Source organism: Sinocyclocheilus anshuiensis, unplaced genomic scaffold, assembly GCF_001515605.1.
Source record: "Sinocyclocheilus anshuiensis isolate Anshui unplaced genomic scaffold, SAMN03320099.WGS_v1.1 scaffold608, whole genome shotgun sequence".
NCBI classification, from domain to species: domain Eukaryota; kingdom Metazoa; phylum Chordata; class Actinopteri; order Cypriniformes; family Cyprinidae; genus Sinocyclocheilus; species Sinocyclocheilus anshuiensis.
The window spans coordinates 170,763-193,988 of record NW_015557085.1 but is presented as its reverse complement, the minus strand read 5'-3'; the positions used below and the strand labels follow the sequence as shown (position 1 = coordinate 193,988).

General features: G+C 43.4%; 1 protein-coding gene across 1 annotated transcript in view; it reads left to right on the top strand.

Annotated features, from left to right (window-relative positions):
* Positions 1 to 23,226, top strand: part of LOC107677005 (X-linked interleukin-1 receptor accessory protein-like 2) — a 208,257-nt gene that overhangs the window by 181,892 nt on the left and 3,139 nt on the right. Inside the window, exons 7-12 of the mRNA XM_016471781.1 lie at positions 1,927 to 2,056; positions 9,091 to 9,242; positions 10,716 to 10,856; positions 19,211 to 19,387; positions 19,512 to 19,522; positions 22,216 to 22,562. Of these exons, the coding sequence (XP_016327267.1) occupies positions 1,927 to 2,056; positions 9,091 to 9,242; positions 10,716 to 10,856; positions 19,211 to 19,387; positions 19,512 to 19,522; positions 22,216 to 22,562 (958 nt within the window). The remainder of the gene's footprint in view (positions 1 to 1,926; positions 2,057 to 9,090; positions 9,243 to 10,715; positions 10,857 to 19,210; positions 19,388 to 19,511; positions 19,523 to 22,215; positions 22,563 to 23,226) is intronic.

Here is a 23,226-nt window from a genome sequence, read left to right as displayed (position 1 = left end):
TGTGTGTGTGTGTGTGTGTGTGTGTGTGTGTGTGTGTGTGTGTGTGTGTGAGCGAGCGTGTGTGTGTGTGTGTGTGTGTGTGTGTGTGTGAGCGTGCATCTACGTAACCATATTTTCCATCGCCTATGGAATGTCCCCATTTAGATAGCTGAGTAAATGTGTGTTTTGCTGCTGCTGTAGGTTGTTCTGGTTGTTCGCTAGGGTGTTGTTTCTGCTCTGCTCTCTACATACAGTCCCTCCTAGATATGATTTGAAATATCATTCATGCCAGCATGTGCACAGAGTTAAAGGAGTATTTCACCCAAACATGAAAATGCACTCACACTCGGGCCTGGGTGCCGTCAGAATGAGAGTCTGATAAAAACATCTCAATAATCCACAAGTAATCCACAGCACTCCAGTCCATCAGCTAACATCTGGAGAACACAAAAAGCTGAAACAAATCCAGCATTAAGACATTTTTAACTGTCACTTCCAGCTAAAATATGAGTCTATAATCCAAAATAAGACTGGACTCTCATTCTGACGGCACCCATTCACTGCAGAGCATCCATTGCTGAGACACTGATGCAATGCTACATTTCTCCAGACCTGATGAAGAAACAAACTCATCCTGATCTCGGATGACCTGAGGATATCACGGAACACTCTGGGACTACATAAGATCCAAGTGCAGTTTTAATGAGTAATCAAGACAAAGATCCAGAAACAGGGCAAAAGAAAAAAAGCGCAAGAACAAGGTAATCCAGAAGACAACACCAGCAAAAAAACACACAGAAGACAGAGTGAACATGGTATATATCAGGGTGAGCTAAATAGTTAAATGACAAACAGCTGAAGGCAGTGAAGCATGATAGTCTGTGCAAGGGTGATGGGAACTGAAGTCCAGAAGAACACAGGCAGTGATCCGGGAAGAGTGCCCTCCGGTGGCGGTCATAGGCACACCAGCTGATGGCTGTGACACAGTGAGCACGTTCATTGTTGGATGAACTATTCTTTAAAGACAAATCCCTCAACCAATACAATACAAATAATGAATTTTAAAGCAAGTTTCTCGAACACTCCTCCTGTTTGCCATCAGTCCGACACCAAACAGATGCACTCACTTCAAACTCACACACCATTCAAACAAACCATTTCACTTATTATAAGAAAGGTGAGACATTGCACACCGTGTTTCATGTGTTCAAAGAGATGTGTTCAGCTGTCCTTTGTTTAGTTTCTGCTTTCTGTTTGATTGTCTTCAGTGAACAGTGAACTAAAGCAGCACTTTGATCATTCTGACCATTAGATGAGGATATGATTCTCTCAGACTGAAATGAATGAGAACATTGTAAAATGTGCAGTACACAGCTGGTTTAGATTAAATGCAGAGTTGATCCTGATGTCTACTGTAAGGATGTGTGTATGCATGAGAAATCCTCTGCAGTTCCTTCAGCGCTGAAGTCGACAGTGAGCCTCAGCCGCTCTGGATCTGATTCCTGGAGCGAACTGGATAAAGTGTTGAGCACTAAACACTGCGGTCGTTCATTAGCATCTCCTGCCGCTTTCTCTCTCTTAAAAGCTGTAATTGCAGGCAGAGGAAGCTCTTCACTGCTGTGCTGCTAATGCTGCTGAAAGCCCTGAAGGGTTTTTACACATTATTTGCATATAATCAGCATACGTGAGAACAGAGGATCGGTGCAGTAAATAAAGCAGTGCTGTTCAGAGTTTCCCAATCACTCCTGCAGCAGGTCAATGAGAAGAGGAGCGTGAGCTGAGGATGCAGAGCAGTAAACACTCATTTCTGTGTCCACATCTCTTCATTTAGAGTGTGTGTGTGTGTGTGTGTGTGTTCTGTGAAGGCTCCAGGTCGTGTATGAGTGATGAAGTGAGCATTATTTCCGTCTAACGCTGACGGCTGTCTGTTGTGCTTGTGTTGGACAGGCATGCGTCTGGTCCTGGACTGCAGGGCTTTCTTCGGCTACAGCGGAGATTCCCGGCCCATCATCTACTGGATGAAGGGAGATAAGTTTGTGGAGGAGCTGGACGGACACATACGAGAGAGTGAAGTCAGGTACTGCGTTACTTCAATTAAGAGCAATAAACTGTGGTCAGATGAGCGTGCATGAGCTGAAGAACAGAGCAGCGTTGTATAACACACACTCACAGCCGCTGAGCACATAGAGACCTCTAGTGGACAAAACGTGTGCTCATCTGCTGTCATTCACACACAGCTGCGCCGGAAACACATGCATGAGACTGTTCAAGTGTGCACTATACATTATTGTGTGCAGTACAGTATCATATACAAAACACCAGTCACTATACAGTCACTATATGCAGTATGTACAGTACCTGTGAGACACTGAGATTTATTGATTGATTGATTGATTGATTGATTGATTGATTTGAGACACTAAATTGTCTATACACTGTAAACAGTTTTAGGACTTTTTTGAATATAATCGACGTATATTTAAAAATTGTTGTATCAATTTAACAATTAAAGTTGGTCTGGGCTTTCATCAAACATAATATAATTTAATATAACCAGGGTTATAATGATGAAACCGTACAAATGCATTTTAGTTCATTGAAACAAAAATAAACATTAACTGAAATAAAATGCGAGGCAATATTTTTCCTTTTCATTTAGTTGAATGATGTACTAAAATAACTAGAACTGAAAGTTAATAATGAAATAACTTAAACTAAACATGAATAATAAAAAACTATACATATTAAAAAAACTAATAAAAATGGCAAACACACAACACAAAATTACTTAAACTTTAACTAAATTTAAAATGAAAATTGAAAATGTAAAAAAAATAATAAAAACTGTTCAAAGTATTTCTAAATCTATGATGGCATCTCAATGATAACACTGAATATATCATAACATATTAAAGTTATGATATAATAAAGTTATATAAAGCTAAAATACTGGATTCAAGTTCAATAAGTTTGTATTTGAAGTTAAACTGAGTGATGTAGAGCTTTGTCTAGAAAAAGACTTTGGAAAAGTGGTACAGAGTTGCTAATATACTCCAAGACTGCACCCAAGAGAACACGAATCACTCTAATGTTGAGATGAAACATAACACAGGTTTTATATAATCACAAACTCTACACAGGCCTGAAACATCTACTCATTCTGAATAGTGATGTCATCATTAGTGGCCATGCTTTGACCAAAAACAGCTGATCATCTGATCAAACTGAGCCGACAGACCCCAGTCATCAAACGCCACTCTGTAAGTGAGTTCCTCATACTAAATGGCCAAAGAATTAATGCATTTTATGTTTTGCAACTTTTTCTACATTCGGTCAATTTTTAAAGCCCTAAACACACTGCAGGATTTCCGGCTGTCCCAGACGAAAGACTGGCATCGTGAAACAATCGTGGTGATTTCTGTGATCGTGGCGATTAATCAGTGCTCCTGTGTGGTACAGTGAGAGAGCTTCAAAGACGGCCGTTATCACAGTCTTGTGATCAAAGATAGCCTACGATACAGCGTGATCATCGCACAGTGTGTTCGCTGCTACGACCCGCGTTTACTGACCAACCAATAAAACTGAGACATGAAATCAACATGACATGGCGCTAAAACATAAAACTGCTTACCTCAAGCTCTTATCCCTTCCTTTTTCACCGCTTCCACTTTTTTGAGCACACATAAAAACTACATCTGCTAAAGTCTGATTCATCATGCTCTTTGTGTACCACTAGCGCATGCTGATGATGTTTCATTCTTCTGTAGAAAACCTGAGCGTTACAGGTAACAGACCTTTTTCATTTCAGTGACAACATGCCAAAAATATGCAATGAATTATCAAAATTAAAACAATACACTCACACACACACACACAAACACACACAAACACACACACACACACACACACACACACACACACATATATTGCCTTGCAAAAGTATTCAAACTCCTTTAAATTACTTTTTTTCCACATCAATCTACACTCCATACACCATAATGACAAAGCAAACAACAGGTTTTTAACATCTTTGCAAATTTATTAAAAATACAAAAAACTTAAATGATTCCATTGCGTAAGTATTCATATCCTTATCTGGGACAGTTGAAATTTAGCTCATGAGAGCTCAGAAACAGGTTTGTGTCAAGCCACACATCTGGGGAAGAGTTCAGGAAAAAATTCTGCAGCATTGAAGGGTCACAGAAGCATGTAGTGTCTGTTACCCTTAATGGAAGAAGTTTGAAACAACCAGGACTCTTCCTAGAGCTGGCCTCCTGATTGAGAAGGGCCTTGTCTAGACTGGTGACCAAGAACCTGATGGTCACTCTAATTGAGCTCCATGATCATATGTGGAGACAGAAGGACAAACATCACTGCAACACTCCACCGATCTGGCCAAACTCAATCCTCTCCTCAGTGAAGACACATGAAAACACACTTGGTATTTGCAAAAAAGCACCTAAAGATTCTCTGGTCTGATGAACCTCAATTCCAAACATCCATGAAGTTGGCACCCCATAAAAAGAAATAATCACCAAAACTATGCCATTCATTTGTGATACGTTTGTGCTGATTTGTGCCGCAAAAACTAACGTTTGTGCTGGTTTGCTGTTTGAGATATTAAACATTCTTTTTTGACCGTGTGACGTCACTCTCCACCCCATGTTGCCCAAGCTGCTCCAAATCAGCGCAGTTCATTTGTGCTCGATTAGTGCTGATTTGTGCCGATGAACATCAAATATATTTCCCCTTCTTAGAAATAAGAAACAGAATTCGAGGCAGTGACGTCACTCTCCACCCCATGCCGTCCTTGTTTTCTGAGGAACTCAAATCTTTGATATCTTTTCTAATATGCAGATTTGAGTTACATTGCCATATTATAGTGGTGCTGATATCTGTGCTCAGAGACGTCAGTGATTTGTTGCCTGCTGAAAATGTTCAGGTGTTTAGTGTTTTGCGAGTGTCTGAAGTCCTCAGTTCTTTCAATAGTGTTTGATGTGTTTGAATCATTACTGGTTCAGGGCCCGTATTCACAAAACATCTTCAGGCTAAAAGTAGCTCATAACTCGCAGATTTAGGAGAAATCTTAAAAATAATGTCCGTGTCAGTCCTAAATTTTTCACAGTAAAGAGTATTTCACAAAGTGTTTGAGCACTAAAACTAGCTCCTAAATCTGTGAAAGGTTAGGAGCAGTGAAGAGGAGTCCTAAGTCACTAAAAACCAAGCCACAAGCTATCCTAAAATAGCTGTTTCCAGCAGTCTGCCTCAGAACAGAAACATTTTAGAAATATTTGATGATAATGAGCTTTTATAAAGATATCGCCTTTGGTTTTGGAGGTTATCCCCACTCCAGATTTTCCTTTGATTATGTCCTTGTTTTCATTAAACAGCTGGACAAGAAGCAACAGCTGTTCTTTTAGCTGGTTTACGTTTGCATGTCTTACTATCAGCCATGATTATTCTACTCTGTTAATTAAAAGGCTGTTTATATGCATATCCGCTAATTGTTTAAGAGAAGCACACGTGTAAGAGGCTGACAATTATCTGAACATATACTTGTTTAATTAGTGACACTTAGCCTGCGTTTTAAAATCTTTATTTACATTTTTATTTTTAAACCTTTATTTGAATATGGCAACATAATATCACGCTCTACAATAGTTCTATGAATAAATCTCTGACAGAGACTATCAGCCAATCACTGTGTGCATAGTTAATGAGCATGCTGACATCATCCACCCCGCTCTTACTCTGGGTTTAAGACTTCTCTCTATTCCTTAGTAAAAGCTTGTCTCAGCAACTTTGTGGATAGGTTTTAAGATAAAACTCTTAGCTAAAAACTTTTTTTCTGAGCCTCTAGATGGTGCTGTGTTTAATTCAGGAGTGATGCATCCTTGTGAATGACCTCAAATGAAGAAAAGTGTGAGGTTGAGGAACCCAGGGAAAACATTACAACTGAACATTACTACAATAAGAGTAAAGGTTTCCCACAGTCAGTGAAAACCTGGAAATATCAGGGAATCATAGGCAGTTTGATCATATTCATTATTTGTAATGTAAATATACACATGGGTGCAAAAGTGGGGCATGCAAAATATACAGCGCATGGGGCGCCACGCTGGCAAAAACACCCAACCCATGGGTTCATATATGGACACAGTATTGGGAGACAGCTCTTAATGATTGAATTCATCTGTTTCAATCAGACCCATTGGTAATGTAAGTTTGGTGGATGAAGGATAATGGTGTGGGGCTGTGCTGGACCCCTTACTTCCAGTGAAATCTTAAAATGTCTTGAAATCAAGAAATCAAGACAATGCTGTGCTTCCACCTTTGTGGGATCGGTTTGGGGAAGGACCTTTTCTCTTCCAGCATGACTGAGTACATAAAGCAAGCTCCGTAAAGGTTGGATGAGTTTGGTGTAGAAGCAGACCTCGACCCCATCAAACACCTTTGGTTGAGCTGGAACGGAGATTGAGAGCCAGGTCTTCTCATCCAACATCAGTGTCTGACCTCACAAATGATCTACTGGATGAATGTGCAAAACACACACAGAAACTCCCCAAAATCATGAGGAAAGCTGCTCCAGAAGAGTGGAAGCTGTTATAGCTGCAAAGAAAGCAATGTCATTAAAGTGTAGGTGTAAGTGTCCATATATTCTGTCGAGTGATGACTATATAGTAGGCACTCACTTTGTGTCTAATGAAGTTGCACTGCTTGGAAATAATGCCGATGATAAAGTAACAGGGTTGTCCATAGTTATGTGACAAAAACAAAAGCCTTTGGACTACTTCCAATTTACTCGTTTTAAATTATGTTATGAATTAGCTTTTTTTCCCTCCCAAAAACCACACAAACAGATGGTCTGAAGTAATTCTGCATCTAATCCTAGTGTGACGCGCTATTACACTCAGCAAGAACCAGAGCTCCAGCAGCACAAGCCTGACTCACACTCATATTCCCACTACCCCTAAACCTACCCCTTACAGGAAACTTTCTGCATTTTTAGATTTTCAAAAAACTAAAAAACTAAAACTGTCACCACAAGGTCCAAATTTACTGGTATTACTATCCTTGTGGTGACATTTGGTCCCCATTACATGATAAATACCAGGTACACACACACACACACACACACACACACACTGTCATTCAACATGTCTGACAGTACATTCTCCAAATACTGTTGTTAAGCCAGCATCACCTTCCTGATCTCTCTCTCTCTAACACACACACACACACACTATATATACTGTGTATATATATACACACACACACACACACAGTATATTGTTAAGGCAGTGATGTGCGACAGGTGTGAATGAGTGTGGACACATCTTGAGTTATTACTCTACAGAGTACAGGTGAAAGAAGAAAAACAGTTCTTAGAAAATACATTTCAGTGAGTAGCTGACATTACACGTGACCTGCTGTGACGGCCAAAACCGTCTGCTAATTATTTGACATGCTCATTTGTTAAAAAAAAAATAATAATAATAATAATAAAAACCTTGCTAAAAAGTGACAGTAAAGATATTTACATTGTTACAAAAAAAACAATTTCCAATAGATGCTTTTCTTTTGAACTTTATATTTATCAAATTATCCTGAAAAAATGGAGTAATGGTGTAAATAGATGGTAATGGAGTAAATTATAATAATATTTCACAATATTTCTGTTGGTACAGTATTTTGAAACAATAAAATGCAGCATTAAAGACACTTCTTTCAGAAATATTAAAAGAATGTGTGCTGGCGGTGGCAGCTAAACATCAGTAATCAAATGCAGTGTTGTTTCAGTGATCTGTAACATAATTCCTCTGATAGCGTGTTTTATGCTTGAGTCACTGTCAGCCGTTATCCTTGCTCATCTTCCTTTGATGTCTGTTTGATCTGTATGAGCTACTCCTTCATTTCAGGTGGATAATGCCCTTCTATTACTCTTAGACATGCTGGAGCTTTCTTCATGTGTCACATATAAAGTATAAAGAATAAAGAATTCATCAGGAAAATTGCCTGGTTTAATGTCACAACTGACAGGGAGCACTGGATAATAACAGAACTGTTTCTGGCTTTTATTGTAACTTTAGGAAGTTTTGAAAGGATGGCATTTCAAAAGATGGAATTGATCTTTTTCCAGTGCTTTTATTTTATATAAATGAATGTTTGAGCATAGAATGACTCATCATGATTATAAAACATTAATATGTATGCTGGGAATATTTTAATAGGACTAATATTATATGGATGCTTCACCTCTTCGTTTCTATTTTTTAAAGTGAATCCAAATATGAGAGCAAGATCTAAAGAGAGCAATTCATCCTCAAAGACCTTCTGAATAAAATCTGAATATATTCAGACTGAAATGTGAAACGTGTCTGTTCAGTATATTCATTAAAGCCATGTCTGCTTGTGTATTTAGATCTTTTGTATGTTTAGCCTTTAGATGAACATCAGTTGACGTTTTCAGCTGCTTACACACATTTTCAAAACTTTGCCTCTTTTTTTCAAAACTTCACACACAAATCCAAGAATTAAACACAAAATGCAAAATGCCTCACATCTCTTGCTAAATGAAGCACTTCATTCAAAATATCACAAACACATCTCAAAAGCAAAGATTTGCAAACACCTTTGCCATAATATTAATTCCTGTTAGATCTTTGTGTGTTACATAGAGAACTGGTGCTGTGTTTTGCAAGTCAAAGGCTGAGAATTAGTGTATGGTTCTGCAGATTTGGTGTGTGCTTCTGCTGTTTGAGTGTCAGCTTTCAGAAATTATGTGACAAGTAAAGATTTTGTGTGTAAGCAGTTGAAAAAAAAAAATGTAAATCAGTGTTTCATTTATTTTGCATTCTCAAACCAATATCAAGTAAGAATATCTCAACCCTTGGCTGTCAAATAATGAGACGTTACAAACTGCTGCTGATGTTCTGGTTCATTAGACACGCTGCGAACATAAGAGCATGATGGGAAACAGGATCTGCGCAGCATGCTCTGTTTCATACTGCCAAATGTAATGCTCCATGCATGAAGAAAGTTTCCATATCTGCGTCATTCTGCAGACACGGCATGAATAGCATGAAAGTGTGCTAATGTGTGTGTGTTCAGGGTGGTGCGGGAGTTTCTGGGGGAGAAGGAGGTGGAGCTGTCGCTGATCTTTGACGCTGTGGAGGAGACGGACATGGGCAACTACACCTGTAACGTGGAGAACCACATCGGCCGAGGCAGCGGGAGCGCCGTCCTGCAGAAGAAAGGGAGCAGTTGAGATAAATCAGGCAGGTTATTTGTGAATCTGTCTTTGGTGGCTGGAACAATAGTTCTGCCCGGACGATAACGCGGAGCCATATAGTTCATATCAGTAATACGCAGCATGCACGAAGTGCTCAGATGAACACACAGCAGCCGGATTGAGATGTTTCATTATCTTGTGCTGTCTTCATCTCTCTTCTCTGAGTTCTCATGGACATGGCTGAACTCTGACTCTCTCGCTCATACAAGAGCAGATATTAAAAACAGCTTCACACTGAGCACATATCAGTTATCCTGCTCAAACAGAACCAGCTCTGTCTCACAAACATCATACAAGTAACTTAGTAAGTGTTTCAGGCACTGACATAAACTCACTTGCATTGTGCACTTAAAAGAAGGGCATTATCATCCTTTCTTTTGGTTTTTCTGAAGTGTTTCACATATCCAAACAGCTGAGTCTGTAGCCATCTTCAGGAAACGGCTAAAAACCATCGCTTTCATCTAGACTTGACTCTCTAACACTTGCTCTCTCTATTCTATTTCTATTCTTGTTTTCTTTTTAATTATTATACAAAAAATAGTAACAATAACTTGACCCTCTAACACTAGCACTCTCTATTTTATTTCTATTTTATCGACTTGTCATTCTTTTTATTTATTATTTGAATAAATAAATAAATAAATAATCTTGCTATGTGTACTGCGTTAGACTAATCAGGACTTATCACAGCACTTATATATTGTATTGTTGCTCTTTTGTTGGTTTTGATTGCTTCTATTGTCCTCATTTGTAAGTCGCTTTGGATAAAAGCATCTGCTAAATGATTAAATGTAAATGTAATGTAAATATTGCTGCAGATACATTTTGGCTCATTAAACTCTGTGAATGATGGTCACTCAATCAACCACAACACTCAACAAATCTCAGATATACTGTATATAAATCCATCCTTTAGACAGACGATTGGTGATTCAGTGGTGAGATGTGCTGGACGTGACATTTTGTTTATGACAGTTTAAAGGGGGGGAAATGGTGACACTACCAATCAAAAGTTTGGAATAATTAAGGTTTTATATATATATATATATATATATATATATAATTTTTTTTTTTTCACTAAGGCTGAATTTATTTGATCAAAACACACAATAGCAGCAAGAGCAAGAGCAACATTAAAGACATTTATAATGTTGCAGCTAAACATTCCATTCATCAAAAAAAAAAAAATCCTGAAAAAAAGTATCACAGTTTCCACAATGAATCAAGAAAGAAAGAAAGAAAACATATGAGGCAAAAAAAGAAGCAGCTCAACTACTGAAAGTGCAAGTTTACATGCCAGGAATAAATTTAATTTTAAAACAGTTATTTTAAATTATAATACTATTTCAATATTACTGTTTTTACTGTGTTTTTGATCAGATACATGTATACCTTTGGACCTTATGAATTAAGTCATAAAGAAGTCATCTGTTTTCTCATGCAGATGTGTACAGGCTGGAGCTGGTTGGTGGTCTGGGTGCCATCATGCTGATATTGGGGATCTTCACAGCCATCTATAAGTGCTATAATGTGGAGATCATGCTGTGCTACCGACGACACTTCGGCAGTGATGAGGCCGATGATGGTACGCAAGAATAACATGAACAATAACAGTTTCTGTTTCTAATTACAAATATTTTGAGGGCAACATCTAGTTCATGCAACTGTTTTTGCAAGCCATGCAAAAAAAAAACTTTTTACTACTGTAATGTTGTATCGGAGTCCTGAACAGATGGCTAGAAAAGCCTAAACAAGGCCTTAATGCAATTTGTTTCTCTCTACAAAATGCATACAATACATATTTCATAACATTAAGAGTTACCTACACTCTCAGAAGTTGTCACGGGGGCAGTACCTTTGAAAAAGGTACACCTTTGTACCTTATCTACCCCTAAACGGTGCATATAAGTACCTTAAAAGTACATATTAGTACTTAAGTACTCCGCGTAAGGGGAGATCTACCAAAACCCAGAACCTATAGAGAGAACGTCTGTCTAGGGGAACACTGAGCCTCAGGGGCAATACAGTGGAGAATACACACATGGGGCCTCAAGAGGAGCCACTACATGTGGATCACTGACCCAATACACTCGAGGGAACCTACCTCGTAATGAGTTCTAATAGCAAGTTCCTCCGTCGAACTACGCTAAGTAAAGTGCTTATGTGATAGAAGGGTAGTCCAGAGTTCATGAAAGGAACCTGAGCTGGACTGAACAAGCGCATAACCACCCTGGGGGGAGTGGCGCTGGTAGCAAGCTCTACACCCTGCCAGTCTAAGAACTGACGTACAGGACTCTAGAAGAAACTGGTTCCATTCGCAGATTATAAAATCTAGCAAATGTATTAGGCATAGCCCAACCTGCAGCTCTACAGATATCTGCTAGAGAGGCCCCGTTCGCTAGGGCTGCTGATGCAGCCATGCCCCTGGTAGAGTGAGCTCTCACTCCCAGTGGGCAATGTAGGCCTCTGGTCTGATAGGCCGTTCAGATCGCATCCACAGTCCAGTGGGCGATCCTCAGTTTGGAGAGAGCATTCCACTTCTGCTGTCCTCCGAAGCAGATAAAGAGCTGTTCAGAAGTGCGATCTAGGTATGTGCGTAGGGCTCGCACTGGGCACAACAGAGACAGGTCGGGGTCCCCTTCCTGGAAGGGGATAGCTTGCAATGTTATCACCTGGTCCCTGAAAGGAGTGGTGAGAACCTTGGGCACATATTCAGGCCAGGGTCTCAGGACAATGTGAGAGTCTGCTGGCCAGAACTCCAGACATGATTTGTTAACGGAGAGGGCTTGGAGATCCCCCACCCTCTTGACAGAAGTAAGGGCAGTCAGGAGGGCCGTCTTCATGGAGAGGGCACTGAACTCAACTGACTGAAGGGGCTCAAACAGATCTCTCTGTAAGGCCTGCAAGACCACAGTGAGATCTCAAGAGGGAATGAGACGTGGCCTCGGAGGGTTCAACCTCCGGGCGCCTTTGAGGAACCTGATAACCAGATCATGCCTCCCCACCGATCTGCCTCCCACGGTGTCGTGGTTAGCCTCAATCGCGGCCACGTACACCTTAAGTGTAGAAGCAGACAGGTGCCTGTCCAGACCTCCTTGGAGGAAGGAGAGCACAGATCCGATTCCACATCTCCGAGGGTCCTTCCCCTGGGAAGAACGCCACTTCAGGTCGTACAACCGCCTCGTCGAGGGGGCTCTGGCCTGAGTAATGGTATTCACCACGGCTGGTGAAAGGTCTCTAAGTTCCTTCTGGTCGCGTCCAGGGACCAAACATGAAGGTTCCAGAGATCTGGACGCGGATGCCAAATTGTGCCCTTTGAATTTGCCAGGGAGGAACTGATGCCATGAGCACGAGCTCCGAGAACCAGGTCCTGTTGGGCCAATAAGGGGTCTCAAGCAGGAGCTGTTCTCCGTCTTCCCTGACTTTGCACAGTGTCTATGCAATGAGGCTCACTGGGGGAAACGCATACTTGAGTAGGCCCCTGGGCCAGCTGTGAGCCAGTGCGTCTGTGCCGAGGGGAGCCTCGGTCAGGGAGTACCACAACTGGCAGTGGGTCGATTCCAACAAAGCAAACAGGTCCACCTGTGGCTGGCTGAACCAACTCCAAATCAGCTGAACCATCTGGGGGTGAAGCCTCCACTTGCCTCTGAGCGAGACCTGTCAAGAGAGGAGATCCGCTACACGATTGAGGTCGTCCGGGATATGAGTGGCATGCAGAGACCTGAGTTTGTGCTGGCAAAGTAAGAGATGGCGGGCGAGTTGTGACATGCGATGGGAGCAAACACCACCCTGGTGGTTGATGTATGCAACCGTCGCTGTGTTGTCCGTCCGGACCAACACGTGCTTGCCTTGGATCAATGGTCGAAACCTCCTCAAGGCCAAAAGCACAGTCAACAGCTCTAGGCAATTGATATGCCAGTGCAGCCGAGGGCCTGTCCAGACCCCTGATGCTGCCCGCCCGTTGCACACGGCACCCCAACTTGTCTTGGAAGTATCTGTTGTAACAACGATGCATCTGGACACCTGTTCAAAGGGCACTCCTGCCCATAGAAAAGAGATGTCCTCTCAATGACTGAAGGTACGGCGACACAATGGTGTGATGTTCACACGATGTGAGCCGTGGCACCATGCCAATCTCGGGACTCAGGTACGAAGCCAGTGCTGAAGTGGTCTCATATGCATCAGTCCCAGCGGCATGACCGCGGCAGAGGACGCCATATGCCCCAGGAGACTGAAAGTTTTTGAGAGGGACCGCCGTTCTCTGCTTGAGAGCCCTCAAGCATTTGAGCACTGACTGAGCACGATCCTGAGAGAGGCGTGCAGTCATCATAACCGAGTCCTATTCTACTCCGAGAAAACAGATACTCTGCACAGGGGAGAGTTTGCTCTTTTCCCAGTTGACACGAAGTCCCATTCGGGCTAGGTGGTCGAGCACCATGTCCCTGTGTGCGCAAAGAATTCTCGCGAGTGAGCTAGGATCAACCAGTCATCGAAGTAATTGAGAATGCGAATGCCCACTTTCCTGAGAGGGGCAAGGGCAGCCTCAGCGATCTTCGTAAAGACCCGAAGAGACAGGGACAGCTCGAAGGGAAGAACCTTGTACTGGGAGCAAGGGCAGCCTCCGCGATCTTCATAAAGACACGAGGAGACAGGGACAGCCCGAAAGGAAGAACTTTGTACTGATATGCCCATCCTTCGAAGGCAAACCGAAGAAACGGCCTGTGCCTTGGTAGGATTGAGACATGAAAGTACACACCCTTCAGGTCTATTGCCACAAACCAATCCTGATCTCTGACACATGATAATATGTGCTTGAGGGTTAACATTCTGAACGGAAGCTTGTGAAGGGCCCGGTTCAGAGTCCTCAAATGCAGGATTGGTCTGAGCCCCCCACCCTTCTTGGGTACAATGAAGTATGGGCTGTAAAATCTCTTCTTCGTTTCGGCCAGGGGGACAGGCTCGATTGCACCCTTCTCGACAAGGGTTGCAACCTCTGCTCTAAGAACAGCGGCATTCTCGCCTCGTACTGAGGTAAACCTAATGCCCCTGAACTTGGGCGGGCGCCTGGCGAACTGAATCGAATAGCCGAGCACTATGGTTCTGATGAGCCATCGGGAGGGATTGGAGAGGCTTGACCAAGCATCCAGATACCCTGCCAACGGTCTCAAAGGAATGTTGTGGTGGAGCCGAATTCACCTCCCATCCCCCGCCAGAAGTGGATCCAGGCTGGCCAAATGGTCCCTCCTCCCTGGGTCGCCCATCTCAGGAACACTTTGAAGCCTTACAAGGGTTCCTGGTGCCCTGATGACGAGCTGGCAGTGCCACCTTCCTGCGAGTGGTGGGCCGTTGGTCAGGCTTGACTGAAGGCCCGGGCTGTTGCGGGGCCTCAGCAGTCCTCGCAGGGGGCCATTCCCGGTGACGAGCAGACGGGGGCTGCTGACTCGAGGGTGCAGGAGCAGGACCTGACCCACGCTGAGGCAGGATGTGTTGAGCCACAGGTGGCGGTTCTGGATCACTAAAGTGGACATCGCCCTCCCCAGAGCCTGCGCCGTGACCTTCGTAGCCCGGAAAGCATAGTCAGTCGCCGAGCGCAGTTCCTGCAGTACCTCTGGGTTGGGAACACCCTCGTCCAGTTCTTTCAACGCCTTGGCCTGATAGACCTGCAGGATGGCCATGACATGCAGGGCGGACGCAGCTTGTCCAGAAGCCGAATAAGCCTTCGCCACCAGGGACGAAGAGAACGTACAGGCCCTGGATGGGAGTCTCGGGCGGCCCTGCCAGGTGGCGGCGTTTTGCGGGCAAAGATGCACCGCAATCGCTCTCTCCAACTGGGGAACCTCCGTATACACCCTTGATGGACCCCCATCGAGGGTGGTGAGGGCAGAGGAGCCGGTGTACCGTGCTCTGGCCGAAAAAGGGGCCTTCCACGATTACGTCAGCTCCTCGTGCACTTCCTGGAAGAAAGGCACTGGGGCCGAGCCCTGCTTAGTGTCGCGCTTAGCATCCAGAAGCCAATTGTCCAGCCGCGAGTGCTCGGGGCAGGGTGGGGGAGACCACTCCAGCCCGATGCTCTTGGCTGCCCGGGCAAGCACGGCTGCCATCTCAGCGTCAGCCTCGGACTGAGGCTCAGCGCCTGTAGGTGCTTGCTCAGCCAAATCATCTACTTCCGATGGCTCAGGCCCACCCTCCGATACTGCGAATGACAGCTTGTCCTGTTCGTGAGCCCTAAATGAAAGATTGAGTCCACCCAGGGACGAGCTCTCAAACTCATCCGGAAACTCGACCGGTAAAAGCGAAGCAAGGGAAGAACGGGAAGCTCGCGGGGATTGCTCCGGCAAAACTGATCCCGCTTCCCCATGCTCTTCCATGGCGCACATCACTGTGCTCATACCCAGAGGTAGAAGGACCAGAGCGGCAAGCAGCCGCGGTGACTCGGGGTCTTTTGACGAAGAACCGAAGCCGCGAGCACAACGTGCTGATGGGAAGTGCCTCGCAAGCGGGGCACAAACCATCCACAAGCGCTGCCTCAGCGTGAGCACGACCCAAACACTGAATACAACGCTCGTGCTGGTCATCTTTGGAGATGTGCCAACTGCAACCAGAAACACACGGATGGAAAGGCATGATGTAACACACAAGAATCTAACAGGAAGTATCTTGATTTCCTTTTTCAAACACAACCAATCAGAATGACACACTAATTCATTAGTGCCTCACACTAAATCCTCACGTGCTTGATGTGTTTATTTTCTTTGGTACTGTGTAATACTGTATTCACAACCACAAATGCTTACAGTAAAAAAAGTTTGGTTTCAATCTTGCTTTCGTGTTTAATGTGAATTTATCAACATCCCTCTGCCAATTACTTTAAATCTTGTACAGAAATGTAAATAGGAGCTCATGAAGAAAAGCTTTATGTTTTGACTAACTGTGTATATGAAATTTTCAACATCTCTCTGCCAATTTCTTTCAGTCTTGTACAGAAATGTACACAGGAGCTCATGAAAGAAGAGCTTTGGGTTTTGAATAACTATGTGTATATGATATATATCCAAAAATATAATATTATGGCAAAGGTGTTTGCAAATGTTTGCTTTTGAGATGTGTTTGTGATATTTTGCATTCAGTGCTTCATTTTGCAAGAGATGTGAGGCATTTAGCAATTTGTGTGTGCAATTCTTGGATTTGTGTGTAAAGTAAAACTCAGCGTCAGCCTCGGACTGAGGCTCAGCGCCTGTAGGTGCTTGCTCAGCCAAATCATCTACTTCCGATGGCTCAGGCCCACCCTCCGATACTGCGAATGACAGCTTGTCCTGTTCGTGAGCCCTAAATGAAAGATTGAGTCCACCCAGGGACGAGCTCTCAAACTCATCCGGAAACTCGACCGGTAAAAGCGAAGCAAGGGAAGAACGGGAAGCTCGCGGGGATTGCTCCGGCAAAACTGATCCCGCTTCCCCATGCTCTTCCATGGCGCACATCACTGTGCTCATACCCAGAGGTAGAAGGACCAGAGCGGCAAGCAGCCGCGGTGACTCGGGGTCTTTTGACGAAGAACCGAAGCCGCGAGCACAACGTGCTGATGGGAAGTGCCTCGCAAGCGGGGCACAAACCATCCACAAGCGCTGCCTCAGCGTGAGCACGACCCAAACACTGAATACAACGCTCGTGCTGGTCATCTTTGGAGATGTGCCAACTGCAACCAGAAACACACGGATGGAAAGGCATGATGTAACACACAAGAATCTAACAGGAAGTATCTTGATTTCCTTTTTCAAACACAACCAATCAGAATGACACACTAATTCATTAGTGCCTCACACTAAATCCTCACGTGCTTGATGTGTTTATTTTCTTTGGTACTGTGTAATACTGTATTCACAACCACAAATGCTTACAGTAAAAAAAGTTTGGTTTCAATCTTGCTTTCGTGTTTAATGTGAATTTATCAACATCCCTCTGCCAATTACTTTAAATCTTGTACAGAAATGTAAATAGGAGCTCATGAAGAAAAGCTTTATGTTTTGACTAACTGTGTATATGATATATCCAAAAATATAATATTATGGCAAAGGTGTTTGCAAATGTTTGCTTTTGAGATGTGTTTGTGATATTTTGCATTCAGTGCTTCATTTTGCAAGAGATGTGAGGCATTAACAATTTGTGTTTGCAATTTTTGGATTTGTGTGTAAAGTAAAAAAAAAAAAAAGAGGCAAAGTTTTGAAAACGTGTGTAAGCAGTTGAAAAACAAATCTGTAAGCATGAAGCTGCATCCCTAAACCAAAGCCCCAGTGGAGCATGAGCAGGACACACAAATGAGACTGTACAAATGTATATGCATTTGCTAAAATGTAAAATAGTTACAAATTGTCATGAGACTGTGTTTGTCACGGTTTGATACTTTGAGGAGCATGGAGCGAGGAACGAGGAGATGCAGAGTCCAATTCAAACATACAGTCTTTAATTACACCCAGGGAAACCGGAAAGCACACATAGCAAGGGTTGACATAAACAGGTGTGGAGCTAATTAATCAAAAACCATGGAAACTAACTAGGCAGGAATAATGGAAACACAGAAAACTAAAACAAAACCGACCATAAACGTGACATTGGCATGGGCGCCCTGGAGGCTGGTGCAAGACAAGGACACGGCAAGGCCTCCAGGGCGGATCAGGGAGCTCCAGGAGCCATGGCGGAGCAGGCAGTTCAGGTTGCCGTGGCGGAGCTGGTAGCTCCGGGAGCCATGGCAGAGCAGGCAGTTCAGGTTGCCATGGTGGAGCTGGTAGCTCAGGGGGCCATGGCAGAGCAGGGGACTCAGGAGGCCAAGGCGGAGCAGGCAGTTCAGGTTGCCATGCTGGAGCTGGTAGCTCAGGGGGCCATGGCAGAGCAGGGGACTCAGGAGGCCATGGCGGATCCTCTGTGACCTTAGCCGGCTCAGCCACCTTCTTTCTTGGGGAAAATTAGGAATTCTGGGGGGAGCTCTGGAGGAGCGGGCACTGGAGGGCGCTCTGGAGGAGCAGGTACTGGAGGGCACTCTGGAGGAGCAGGGCTGGCTAACTCGGGGGACTCAGGAGACGAAGGAGGGCTGGACGGAACCAGCATAGGCGAAGGAGACTCAGGAGACGATGGAGAGCTGCACGGGACCAGCGGAGACGAAGGAGAACTTTCTGGAGCGGATTCTGGGGTGAGGATAGGAGCAGAGAAATCTGGAGGTAGCCCATGTCCAAGAGTGCCAAGTCAGTGGTGGCCGGCGGGCTTGAGTCAGCGGCGGCCGGCGGGCTTGACATCGAGCTGGTTCTGGATCGGGGCTGGATGCTCTCCAGACACCGGAGGATCCCTTCCCTCCAGCTTAGTCCAGTGGTATCTTGGAGGTCCACGGGGCGATGGTAATTTGCCCCGATCCAGAACAGCGAGTTGAGCATTGCGTCATCCAGCGCCATTTTCATGGCGATCCCGCAGAACTCCCACGCATATTCCACAAAGGGGAGATCTCTGTGGGCTAGGGCTGAGAAGCGAGCGGCTATCTCCATGCCGCGGGACGAACACAAGGAAAAACTAAAAGACTTTTAAAACAAAAACACGGGGAGAAGGGGCGCCGCTTACTTATTGTTTCGGTCTGCTATTCTGTCACGGTATGTTACTGTGAGGAGCACGGAGCAAGGAACGAGGAGACGCAGAGTCCAATTCAAACATACAGTCTTTAATTACATCCAGGGAAACAGGAAAACACACATAGCAAGGGTTGGCATAAACAGGTGTGGAGCTAATTAATCAAAAACCATGGAAACTAACTAGGCAGGAATAACGGAAACACAGAAAACAAAAACAAAACCGACCATAAATGTGACAGTGTTATTGTATTGACCATTTTATAATCATAATTTAATGTGTAATATGATGAAAGAATTGACCTGTGCAATACAACATATCTGTTCCTTACAGACAACAAGGAATATGACGCCTATCTGACCTACACCAAAGTGGACCTGGAGTCGGTGGAGCGTGAGATGAGCGAGGAGGAGCTGTTCGCTCTGGAGATCTTACCGGACGTTCTGGAGAAACACTACGGATATAAACTCTTCATCCCGCACCGGGACCTCATTCCCAGCAGCAGTAAGAGCAACACCTGATGTTCACACACTTACAGTCAGCAAAACACACAGCAGAAGACAGCTCATGTTTGAGTGCTCAGTGTTGATGATGTGTATTTCTAATCTGAATCAAATAACCGACTCTCTCTCAGTTCATGAATGTGTTTGATCGGTGCATGTCCAGCGTAGTATTAGGGATGTGCTCTGCTTGGTTCCTGCAGCTCTACATTCATCATATAATCAATTCTAGAGTGCTGGAAAGATGTGTAAGGGATAATGTTGCCAAATAATCACAGATAGGCCTGCTCCACAAATGCAAATTGAACAAACTCAGGATTCCAGTATTGGTTTTGCTTTGACAAAACAAAAAACAAATCCAACTCGGTTTGATCAGTACCACTACCCGCATTATACATTTTTGTCAACTTGTGGCAGATCCTGAGCTTGTGATTAGTCCACAGTCACATGCACAGGGATGTGTGACATCTGCAGCAAACAGAGAGTCATGTGAAACAGGAAGAGAGAGTGCCATTCACTTCCTGTGAGCGATGCGCTTCTCAGATGATGATGAAGGATTGCTATAAACAATATGAAGAGTTGAGATACATTTAACACAACAAGACAAAATGGCCACAGTAGCTTGAGAACTGTGGAAGAGAGAGAAAATAGCTGAACAGAAAAATATATAACAACAGTAATGTGGATCAATGGCTATGTTAATATGCACCCTCATAAGGACGTTTAGGCAATACTGCGATTAAACTTCAATGCATGTAAACACAATATGTCAACCGTTGTACAGTACGTTGATGCAAATAAACTTCTAATTGTCTTAATCATCTTATATGGTGTATACAGATTTTAATCACAATAAACATGCATGTAAACACTTTAATGAAGAATGAAGTGACCAATAATAATCAAATATTTCAGAGAGCTGTGCGAAATATGAACATTCTTAGTTTGATCAGCTGGTGTAAACCATTGAATCCTTCTGCATTATTTAGCAGCATCCAGGATCCTCTATCCTTTACCCTGAGCAGCAGTGCAGTGTTTTCCCACATTCAGCATGTGTGGGAATATTAAACATGAAAAACTCCTCTGTAGGGAGCATGTCATCTCCTTTCTGTAAGATGCAGAAACTCCCCCAGGAATGTTGGATGTGTTGTTACTCAGCGCAGTCTGATGAAGATGAAACAGATTCTGTTGAACAGGAGGAAACCCACACCAACACCAGGAGAAAAGAGAAAGGCTTCTTTTATGGCCCCTTAAATGCAGATCAGTAATTTAAAACATGCTCATCACAAAAGAGGTGAATTTAAGTAATTGTATGTATTGCTTTATTGTTGTTTTTTTTATTAATAAATTCATAGATTAATTCATTGATGTTATTGGCCCCATAATCCCATCTTCAGCTTGTGATGCATTCAGAACTCATGAGCTCAGGGCTGGAGTGTTGTGGGCGGATGATGGGTGTGTGAGATACAGCTGCTGAGGTGTTGCCATGCGGTTATGATAGACTGTTTCTGTGCGGTTGCTTGAGTGTTCTTGATGGAGCATTGCTATGCATTAAGGTGTTTTTAGCACAATGCTGTCTAAGGATGTTCTGGACTCCTGCTGCTGTGGGTTGTTTACCAATACACCCAGATACAGTATAGTTTAGGTCCCTCATTTATCACAAGTCATAACATATGGTATTGTTTTGCCTGTTTCTTTGTCCATCAGAGAGAGATCTAAAGCCAGGTCTTGTAGAAAAGTTGAACTGGAGGTTTCATCATGCATGTCTGTGTCACAAATGGAGCAGGACGAACCCCTAAATACACCCCAGTGTTGCAGAAAGTAATGCATTACAATATTGCGTTACTCCCTACAAAAAGTAATTAATTGCATTACTTACTTTTTATGGAAAGTAATGCATTACGTTACTTTTGCATTACTTTTTTCTCACCTGGGGTTGCTTGTTTTTAATATAAAAATGTATATTTCTGGCCAATGTAAAAGCACTTTCACACCAAACGTGAAATGAATGAGTCTCAGGCTGAAGGAAATGTAAATTCAAAAAGCTCAAACAAACCTTTTAGTCAAGTCAAGTCAAGTCACCTTTATTTATATAGTGATTTTAACAATACAGATTGTGTCAAAGCAACTGAACAGTATTAAATAAGAATAAGTGTGTCAATAATGCAAAATGACAATAGTAAACACTCGTGTTTTAGCTGTGCTGCCTTTCCTGACTGCATGAAGAAAAAGAGGCAAGAGAAGAAAGTTCAGCACTTTCTTCTCAATCATAAAAATAGAAACACAAATGTAATGTTTATCTAAAGTAATTTCTGCGTATTAGTGCAGTTGAATTGGATCGTCGAAGTTCAGCAGCATTGAGACATTGTTTAATAAAATGGGATTAAATACATAAAGAATATTTGTGTTTTTTAACATATTTAATTATTGCAGGTTTGCATCATATTCTGAGTTTTATTGATTTTGAGGAACGCTGCATCTGTTTTTGTACAGTGAGATGAGTAAACACATGTTCATATTTAGTCTAGAACTACAGTAAGATCATGTTCACACACAACGCTCTGCACTTACTCCTGATTTCTCTCAACATGCAGGCAGGAGAGTTGTCAGTCAGTAAATTAAAAAGTAATGGGTTTCTTTACTACTTACTTGGAAAAAAGTAATCTGATTACTTAAATGGCGTTACTTGTAGTGCCTTACCCCAACACTGCACATCCTGCATTTAGTTGTCTTTGCTTTGCATGAACAACAGAAAGCTCTAAATGCAGATGATTTCTGAAGCGTCTGTGTCTGCTGCTTTGTGACATCCATAGTCACCGTCTCTCTCTGTGTCTCTAGCGTACATTGAGGACCATCGAATGCTCGGACCTGTGCAGCGTCATCAACTACCAGGAGCTGGAGGACCTCAAGCACACCATCCGAGTGCTGTCGCTCATCAAGTGGTACGGGCCCAAGAGCAGCCAGCTCCAGTCCAAGTTCTGGAAGCGGGTGCACTACGAGATGCCTGCGAAGAGAAAAGAGAGCGTGTCCCACCGACAAGTCCTGGACTCGGGCGAGCAGGGGCTGTTCGGCGACCTGCAGGCCGTGTCGACCGTGGCCATGACTGCCACCTCGGCGTCGCTAGCGCCGGCTCACGTGGAGATACCGGACTATAACGAGCCGGGCCACCTGCAAAAATACTTAGGGCCAGTTTTACTAACAGCTTGCGCCAGCGCAAACCATCTTTTGGTGTTAAAACAGTACTGTCAGTATTTACTAAAGACGCGCAGTGACGAAATAGCGCTGGAAAGGCGTGGACAGTTATTTTTGCGCCTGACCTTATTGAATATGCATTTGTAGGAGTTTCCCTTTCAGACTCAAAATTTCTGGGAGGAGAGTATTAAAATTAATCACGCAACGCGATTTACTAACTTCTGCGCTTGTCAAATTACTGGTATTTGAGCCATTATTTAACATCCCCCAAAAAAAGCGCTGCGCTTGGTAGATTGTGTTGGTCATTATGGAAATGATCTGGCTGCGTCTGTGTTTTTTAATTTGTGCATTGTCAGTAAATCACCCGCAGAAATTTCCACTCCCATTAGCGTTTTTTTGGAATTGCACTCTCAGGCTAATTCGCCCTCTTTAGTAAATCTGGCCCCAAGTCATTTAAGTTAAAGTGAAAGTTTCCGACTTACATACATAGAACATGCAAATATACATGCAAATACATAGAAATATAAGCTAAGAAAAGTTATAAACGATATAATGTTGGAAATTGTTTACATGCTCTCTGTGTGGGGTAATTGCTCTCTAACACGCACCAATTCACACACACACACACACACACACACACACAGACACACACACAGA